This window comes from Triticum urartu, unplaced genomic scaffold, assembly GCF_003073215.2.
Source record: "Triticum urartu cultivar G1812 unplaced genomic scaffold, Tu2.1 TuUngrouped_contig_5740, whole genome shotgun sequence".
NCBI lineage: Eukaryota > Viridiplantae > Streptophyta > Magnoliopsida > Poales > Poaceae > Triticum > Triticum urartu.
In genome coordinates, this window is record NW_024116440.1 from 9,325 (window position 1) to 19,391 (window position 10,067).

Below are 10,067 nucleotides of genomic sequence, written 5' to 3' on the forward strand. Positions count from 1 at the left end.
CAGAACAAATTTGGCGTTATGCCAAAACTAAAATTGACGACACTTGTCATTGTACAGTGTCACAGATCTAGTTCGTATTGTGCCTTTTCTAATTCGGATGAACTTTTTTTGATTAAACATTTTGTTGAACTTATTATTTTACTGGCTTCAAATTTGTATAAAGTGTTGAGTTTGATCGGATGAGTAAATAGCAAAAAACTACCACAATTCAGGTTAGGGTTCCAAAAACAAACACTTCATTGTTTGGCAAAAAAACTACCACTTTAAGTCTTTTTTTACGAGAAAATGCTAGTTACCGCTTTGCTCAAACTAACCGTGATTATCATGACAGCTATGGCCCATCCATCAGGGCTGACGTGGCACAAAAGTCAACTCCATTTGATTTGACCATTTAGCTGGATGTTATGACAGGCGGCATCCATGTCTCGATCCCTATAAGAAAATTTTCCAACTCTTAGGTTAGACAGACAGGTCATCTCTACAGATTTTACTGTAATCTGAAGATGAAAAAGTATCTGTTATTCTTTAAAGGCCATTTATTAATACGGCAGGAGCAAACTTTGATTGTGTGGAATGAAAGGTAACCTTCAAAATTTATGAAAAAATTATGAGGTATCGAGGAAGCCCGGAGACGGACACAAGGAAAAGTATATTCCTCCTCATAAAGGACTAGACGTGGTAAGTCTCAAAGGGTGCGGACCAAGCGAAGTCCATACTTAAAAGTAAAAGTATGAAGGTTGAGCTAAGCAACCCTAATTAAACCCAATGGTTAATGGGAGGTGACCCATCTTTAAAACAAGAGGATATAGTAAATATTTGAGGCAAATACACCGGTGGTACAACAAGTTGTATAGGATGATCACTTTGGTGCCACAAGTTGAAAAATACATGAAAGTAGTGCCTAAACTTGTTTTCTTGGTGCATATACGGTGCAAATTTCATCTGTGGCCGTATATGTGCCAGGATGTGTGTCAACATGGCGGCCGGCCCACTGTCAGTGACTAGAGCTTTGCATTTTCCAACAGAACACACTGAATAATCCCCAATGTGTCAATATAATCATTGGGTCCCACCTGTCAGTGGAGTGAACACTAAAAGGAAAATCCAGATAAAAGGCCGGGCTCTAGGATGGAACCCACGACCACGCAAAACCCAACACATGGATCTAGCCACTGCACCCAAGGAACATCTACGCCTAAAGAGGATAAACTGTTTTCTATAACAACGTATCTACAAAAATTAATCATATTTTCAGGGTACTAATCGTATTATTTGATAAATAGGCTTAAGATCCACGCATGCTATAAGTAGACTTAATATTTACGAATATTCATACAAATAAAATAACTTGCTTTATAAATTATTCATGTACTGCTAAATAATATTGATAGAAATGAAATTATATCTATGGATCATAAAATTATGGAAACATTTAAAGTAATAAAATTATATTTATGAATCAACTAAATTATATTTTTATTAAGTACGCGAAAACTTCTTTCAATTAAGGAAAAAAATTTAAAATCCATAAATAATATTTATTTATGTGAGTGTTATTTAAAGTAACACGTGAAAATAAATAACATATCGAAATTCGCAAAAAAGAAATAACATATCAAAAATGGGCCGCAAATGATTGGAACAGTTTTACGCCCATGAGCGTGTCCGCTTCCAAATAATAAACCATTGTTATCCGTCCGCCAAAATAATGTTGATTTTACGTAATTATTCTGTTGTACTGCTGACTGACAGGTGGGTCTTATGGTCATGGACATGCACAGTGGCGTTTTGGGTACTTGTACTAATTCAGGGAATTTTTCGCAAATAATACAACGCTCCAGTCATGGCCATTCACTAACTGTGGGCCTGGAGTCACGCTGTCGCTTTATACGGCTGCGGATGAAATTTGCACCGTATATGCACCAAAAGACAAGTTTAGGCACTACTTTTATGTATTTTTACTTAAGACGTCAAAGTGATCATCCTATGCACTTGTTATACCATTGGTGTATTTGCCTCTAAATATTTATACCGATTGTTCGTGAACTAACAAAAGGATACCAGAGATCATGCATGTTTTGCAAGAGAAACATGCCTTAAAAGATCACTTGAAGGGCAAACAAAAGGAAAAAGGAAGGAGTCATGGAGGCAACAGAGGAGAAGATGGATTGTGGTACAAGTGCACCAAATGATACCACAGGTCGTACCAAACCGCCGAAAAGGAACCTTGGAGACCATAGGAGAAGACTATGTCGGGTACGAGCGAGCATGCTCGTACCAAGACTGTACCGAAAGCAGCAAAGTATCCAGAGTGGAAGACAATGTGCGGCGTGAGTGTTATGGATCTTACCCATGGTCGTACCCGACCAGCATCAAAACCTTCTTCAAGTCCATAGCACAAGACGAGGTCCTGTATGAGCACTATCGCTCGTACCGACCCTCATAACGAACCGATGCCGAAAACCTTTCACCGACTCCTGAGGAGAAGACGCGGTGCGGTGCTAGAGGGGGGGGGGGAGGTGTCTACGGCACTAGAGAATGGGGTTTAGAGGTCGGATGTGGGTGGCTGCCGGGCGCAACAGTGAAAGGGCGGCCGTCGATGATGGGCGGGTAGGAGCACACGATTCCAAAAAGTGCATATGGAGGCTGAACTCCACGCAACCCTCTATTTTTTCAGCGAAAATGCTATTTCTACACCTAAAAGAATCTGGAAAAATTATACACACAAAGATATATTTGTAGTATACACGTTGAAAGAAATCATGCACATACATGTTCATATGTGATATAAAAAAGACAAATACATAGATTAAAATGGGCTTTTTCTTTATTGTATTTGGGCCAAGTTTTTGTCTTTTTTGTGTAGCCTGCAAATAAATTGCATTACCTAATGAAATTTAACACATAGTTGAAGAACATGCACATGTATTTGCAAAATATAATAGTATTTTTTGGAAATTTTAATATGTTTTTTTAATTCAGGATCCCAGGAGCCCGTCCTCTATAACGCCATGCTCTCCTCCACACAATTCCACCTATGTTCTCATACAAGAAGCAAAAAGCATAGACTTCCTACTCAACGCTTGCGGTGGTGCTGCCTAGAGAAGTAGACCTCACGTGGATGTTGGCTTTGGCTGGTCCAACAATGTGAGGCGAGAAGCTCACTTACCAGGTCAGGCGCACGCGCCTCACCCATGGTTCACGGTTGACTTGCTCAACCGTTGACTTTCAAAAGTATTGCAAAATAAAAAAAGGGATTTCAAAAGAAATGTTTCACAAATTTAAGAAAAAATTATAAATTCTTTGAAACAAATTGTGAATTAAAAAAGTTTGCAAACTCAAGAAATGTTCACAAATTCAAAATAAAAAATTATGAATTTAAAAAAGTTCACAAAATTGAATAAAATAATCATGAATTCGAAAAAAGTTTATGAAATTGAAAAAAGAAAAAAAGAAAAGGGAAAAAATTGAACAGAGAACTAGAAGAAAAAGGGTCGGAAGACTCTAGAAGCTTCACAAAACTGGCTGGGGACAATTGCAAAAAAGCAAACGCGGATCGCTACATGGCCCGGCCCATTACGTACGAGAGGTGGTGTGCGCCACGTACCGATTGCCCTGTAAGTGACAAATATCAAAAACAATGCAGGAGTCTTATATGGGAGCATCGTCAAGGAGATCAAAGCTACCTCAACACAGTTCACGGCATGTACTTTCATCTTTGAGGGATGTGAAAAAAATGTTGAGGCTCGCGGCCTTGCTAAGCACTTATTAGGCCTTTCTTTAGGGACTCATCTGTGGCTCCTCGATCCTCCCTACCTAAATTTTATACCAATGTATTTGGCCTTTGATTAATGAATAAAGTGTGTTTAGTCTAAAAAAGGAAAATAGGAATAGTTTCTAATAAAAAGGCAAATAGGAAGCGGGCAGAAAATAGGAGGACTAGAACATGTCAGCCAGCTAGGCTCAGCTCAGCTCAGCTGGCCAATGGCCCATATCCAGCAGGCCAGCATTTCAGAAGGCCTCTAGACGAGCTCTGGACCAATTTGTGCGAGAGCAGCTCCCCTGAATCATTCTCAGAAAAAAAAACTCCTCTGAAGACGGCGCACGCCCGGCCCCGCAGCCGTCGGCTCGCCGGGGAACTCGCGTGGCGGCACCTAGCTGCAGCACAACTTCCTTTCAACAGGTTGCTTTCGATTTCTCTCGCTTCTTTCCGATCTATTTCAATCTCATTGGCTGAACAAGTGGTGTGCGGATTAGATTTTAGGAATGCAAGTTAGGGACTCTGTTAAGGCCAATGTCTGTCAGCAGACTAGCAAGATCTTTAAGCAGCTACGAGCTCAACTGCTTTAAGCCGAGCACTAGCAGGGGCGATTCCAATTCCTTTCAACAGCTTTATTTCAATGTTAACTCAATAAGTGATTCATTTTATGGATCGATTTTGTTTTGTTTTGTGGTAAACTTTTATAGATTGATTTTAAGGATGGTTGGTTGATTTTTTTTCTCAGGTTGACGTTTCAGGTTTCAGTTATGGTTTTGTGGTCGTTTTCTCCTATTGTGGTTCATCCCATTTTGTCAAGTTGAGTTGATCTGCTTATTATCCTTGGCCCCGCAAGAAAATTACCTGCTCATTCTGCAGGGTGGTGATGGATCCCTAGTTCAAATGATGGACATACAGTTTGGTAGATTTGTTTAACTGTTCGTGATAAAAATTCAGTGGCTCCTCTTCTTTATAAACTTGAATGTGCAGTTCACCTACAGTACAATTTAGTATGCTGCCATAAAGACTGTTCAACATTGAGTTCCGATAAAGGGCGACTTTATTATCTCATGTTCAACATTGAGTTAACAAATGAGTTTTTATCTCCGCAGATAGGTTGGCCATTACAGGCTGAATTAGTTGACGGCCTATCTTTTGAATTAAGAGGTGTGAAATGATTTCAGGATCCTTTCGACACAAAGAAATTTCTGTACACTGAAAACTGTAGGACTTGGTCAGTGCATGCTAAGTCTCTCCTTGAATAGTACGCTATGCTCAGTATGTTTATCAATTTCAGGCTAGTTGCATACTCCACTAGATTCAGATAAATGAAGTGTTAGCAGCAAACAACCAAGAGTTGGTTCCAAGTCAACAGTCAAGTCTGTTTGATGTTGAAAAAAACATGTGATGATGCTTCAGCAACAACGACTCGACAGTTGGTTCTGGGTCAAGTCTGCCTGATAGAAAGAAATATGTGGTGATGGTCCATCAAAGATCAAAGAGTTGGTTCTCAGTCAGGTTCATCAAAGATCTGCATGGTGATGGCTCGTAAACAAATGACCCCAGAGATCAAGTCTGTGATAAAGCAACAAAAATGCAACCAGATACAAAGCATGACGTGCATGGAATGGATCCAATTTTAGTGAGTGGAGCACTGGCATTTTCTATGGTAAAACGTTTTACTATTGACCAGCAAGGTGGACTTTGTAACCAGCAGAGACGTCAACTTCCAAGCTCGGTGTTCATTCCTGAGGATGCAGATCGATCCCTTCTTTTTTGACCAGGAAGCATGACTTTGATAACCAGCAATAACTGAGAAGCATGACTTTAGCAATCGCCGGGGGAGACAGGGGCAGAGCATAAAAAGAGTTTGTAGGGACATCAACTCTTCAACTTCCAAGCTCAGTGTTCATTCCCAAGGATACCAGTTCCCCTAAGCTCCAGTGCCCACAAATGGAGATTTTCATTTCTGCGTTGATGGGTGAACTCATATCAAGATCGGTGAGTTCCATCATCAACAAATACTCCAAGCCACCGGCGGAGGCCGTTGAGGCTGGCTTGGAGAGGATTCTACTCAGGGGGCAGGTCATCATCGACGAGGCCATGGGGCGGCACATCACAAACCATGGAATGCTCCAGCAGCTTAGCATGCTGAGGTATGCCATGTACCAAGGCTACTATGTGCTTGACACCTTCAGATGCCAAGCACATAAAGAAGAGGAGAATAATCTGGCTGTGAGTCAATCTGGGGTTGTGTCCAACTTTCGTTATGCACAACGCCTCTGCCTCTCCCGCAGCAACAACAAAAGAACAGCGCAAGGGCTTGAAGAGGCCCTCGACAGTTTGAGATCCATGATTCTTGATGCCAGCGAGATGGTCAGGTTCCTGACAACATATCCTCGCCTGCATCGTCAGCCTTACAGCATGCATCTCTTGCTGGGCAAGTGCATGTTTGCCCGCCAGAGGGAAACAGAACTGGTTATGGACTTCCTATTGTGCACACAACCTTCTACTGGTAGTCTCGGCGGGTTTGATGTCCTCCCAATTGTCGGTCCGGACAGTGTTGGAAAGAGCACTCTTGTCGCTCATGTCTGTGAAGACGAAAGAGTACGTGATTGCTTCTCACAGATTGTTTCTTTCAGGCATGATAGTTTCAGAGTTCAAGATATAGCGGCTTTGGGAGGCACATGTGCACTGAGACATGAGAATAATGGGAGATTGCTGATTGTCGTCGACATAGTTGGGGATCTCTATGAAGATTTGTGGGAAATCTTGTGTTCTCTTTGCCGACAGAGCACTATAAGTGGCAGCAAAATCATCATCACAAGCCGATCTGACAAGATCACAAAGCTTGGAACAACGCAGACTCTAGTACTGAAGCATCTGTCTCATGAGGCATACTGGTATTTTTTCAAGGTGATTACGTTTGGAAGTACGGACCCCGAGATGCACCCGAGGCTTGTATATTTGGCAATGGAGATAGCAGAATTGCTGAATGGTAATCTCATTGAAGCAAATGTTGCTGCTTGTGTACTGAGAGCCAATTTTGACATCAAATTCTGGTGCAAGGTTCTGGCATTCCGAAGAGCCTACTTACAAAATCAGCTCTGCAAGTTTGGCGAGCATCCGTGTGAACCTGTCAAGGAGAATAGACCTATGTATCTTCAACGATTGGGTAGAGCTACTGAAGATGTTCTGGTTCATGGTATTAATCAGACATGCTGTTCTGAAGAGGAACTTCCCAACATAACGAACGTGGATGTTTGGTATGGAAATACTAGGCCCCAAGGTATATTTAAGGCTCTTGCATGGAAGTCTCGGATACCACCCTACCATTGCTACATCCAGACGTGTGAGATTCGAGAGCTGCAAGCTAGAGCGGTTAAGAGGAAGCGCCCACTGATGAATGCTAGTATTAGACATGTTTAGTTTTGTCAATGTAAGTTTTCTGCCATGTTGTATAACTGAAAATAATAATGTATATGCTATGGAAACATACGTTTTCTTTATTATGCCCCTTGGCCAAGTTTGTCCAGAGTGTAGCAAAGTTGTGCCCCTTTAGTTTGAATAATACTACCCATACCAGTGCTTCTTGCTTGTCTTGATCAGTCATCAAGGTCAACATGCATGTGCGTAATCTTGTATTTGTATTGGTTTTCGCTATTATAAGAACTTTACACTAAACACAGAACACTAGTATGCCACCAGACTGTTTGGTGAATAAGCTCGTAGACGATGTATCTGCTTTTTATTTGCAATAAAGCTAGCCATGATGGCCATCCCTCAAAAAAAAGTATGCCACTATGACGCTCATGATTCCTTCATTTACTGTTTCTGAAACTAGTTTGACAACATAGTTCCGAGCTTCTGTGTAGCTACAATATCAGCGTGTGGTATTTTTCTTCCGCTGAAAAGATTAATTGTATGATCTAGTGGGTTTTTTTATCTTAATTTCTGGGTTCTCGTTATTAAATCTTGCTACTCTCACTCGGTAAGGTCACATTGCGATCAATTTGACAGTGTGCTCTGAAGAACCACAACTCATGGTTATACAGCGAAGTATGGCTTAGAATATGTATGTGATGATCATCGACCCAAGTTACCAATGACATGGCCTCGTTGCCTTTCATAAACTATAATGTAAAAATGGCTGTGTGCATCATAATGATTCTCAAGTCTCAACCTCTTAGTCATTCTGTGTCTGTTTTGATAAGGCCGCGGGGGTAAAACTCAAGGTGGATGGTGGCTTCTCTGCGAATGCCACAATCAGCCAGGGTCCATGGATCCTGCAGGCATTTGCCACCGTATACTAACCCACAAGAGTCCGTTAGCTTCTTCCTCGCCTGGATCTTACTCCTGACGGCAGCGACCGTGTCAGAGCTTGCCACGTCAAGTGTGATTGTCTCACCTGCAAAGATCCTGACAAAGATCTGCATCTTCTCCACGGAGGGCGCACCTGTTCTTCTTTTTGAAGGTGGCAACTGTTGTGCTTCCTGTTGAACGCATCTGTCAGCGCAGTCTCTGAATTGATCGCCGCTCGCAGTAGCGCGACAGCCTGCAAGTGTTTGATCCACACAAGAAACTTAAAAAACCTAAAGCCATCGACTGCCATGACTCATTTCTAAGAAGAAGAAAAATGAGTGCCAAGGCTGTATATATAGAGATAACTTGCCTCTCGTTTGCTGACAGCAATGTCCATCTCCACTACATTATCCCGGTTTCTCTTGCACCAGTGCTTCAGCACCGACACGGCCGAAGCTTGATGTATACGCAACTCGTCGTCGACTACATAGGTGTGATCATCGACAAACACCGAATCGAACAACTGGCAAGACCTTTTATCCATTGCGCGGGAGTACTGCCGCTTCCCGGTCCGGCAGAGATGATACCACTCCACAATTGCCTGATCCGACCCATCGACGCCGTGGGTCTTCAACGGAGCAATACTAGGATCGAGCAGCGTGCTCTTGTCACCGAAGCAGGGTCCCGTCAGGAAGCCAGACGTGTTGAGACCATCGGCACTGCTGTAAAGATTGTTGAAGCCGTGGAACCGGTGAAAGGTGCCAGCCAGGTTCTTGAGGATGCATCCCATGGGGTAGGTCAGGAAGCTGAGGAGCAGGTCCACGAAGTCATGCTTGCACTCAGCGTACATGACCTTTCTGTCCTCCCTGTCGAAGAAAAGCTTGATGCTCATCTGCGGACCGGGGTCTTCGTTGGCCTCTTGACGCCGAGGTTTGGTAATCGTGAGCACTGATGTGTCCATCAAACAAGAATCGGTTCTTTTCGCGAGAAACACATCGGTGAATATGTTGGTGGACGAGACACATGCTCTGAGCAAGGAAACAACCTGAAACTTATGCAAATCAGTGCTGCAGATAGAAACAGTAGGATCATAGTACCACAGTATGGATTCAGGCCGGACGACCAAGGAAATGTAGTTCATTCACCTGGGTCCATCCGACGTCGACCTCCACTTCGTAGGCGTCATTGATCCTATCTCCGAGGAACCTCTGATGAAAAGACAGGACGGTGCTCGTCGCCGCCGGCTTGATCACCAGATCGTCGCTGATCACGAACCTCTCTTTCCACTTGGAGAACACCTCTGTTTGTGTTGTTAGGTTGTACACATGCACAAGCCTAACCATGACATCCAAGCACCTGCAGCCGTGCTGCTGGTTGTGCCCCTGTGGAATCAGTTGCGTTTCCATGAACGGAGTGCACCGTGGGCATGGCAAGCGATCGTACCTGCGATCGAGCATATAGAAATTCCTCATGGGTATAACCAACACATTGGCAGCAAGAGTGAGAAGAATCATCTTGCGATCTGATCAAATTCTGTGGGGTAGGTACTAGGTAGGAATAGGATACAGACCCAAATTCATCGGCGTGCGTAGGCCTGAGAAGCGTGCCATGGCAGGCCTCGCCCTTCAACAGTTTAGCGTCCCCCAGGTGCCGGACGCTGGCGCAGAGGCTTGTCAGGCAGCCCGGCGAGGACGCGCCTGCGGCGAGCTGGACGGCGGAGATCGGGAGCGTGAAAGGCGAGGAGGACGTCCACGAAGTCGGAGCCGGCGTCGGCGAAGAGCACGCGGTTAGACGACCTGTCCACGACGAGCTTGATCTTGATGGCGGCCATAGCCGACTGAGGTTTGGGTTGGGTAGGAGAGAGCGATGACACGTACGGCGACCTTGCGCAGATTTATGTTGAAGGAAGGCCGAGATAGACAGGAACACGGGACGGGCCTCGAGGGTTTGCAAAAGGGAGCAGCTCTGTTTTTTTTTTTTTTTTTTGGGGGGGGGGGCGTCTTACACC

The 10,067-nt window shown here is 43.7% G+C and overlaps 1 protein-coding gene across 1 annotated transcript; it reads left to right on the plus strand.

The window, feature by feature from the left end:
* Positions 1-5,133: 5,133 nt before the first annotated feature.
* LOC125529641 (putative disease resistance protein RGA1) lies at positions 5,134-7,387 on the plus strand. Its single transcript, XM_048694063.1, has one exon. The coding sequence runs from the start codon at positions 5,711-5,713 to the stop codon at positions 7,184-7,186; it is 1,476 nt and encodes a 491-aa protein (XP_048550020.1). The 5' UTR covers positions 5,134-5,710; the 3' UTR covers positions 7,187-7,387.
* Positions 7,388-10,067: the final 2,680 nt, after the last annotated feature.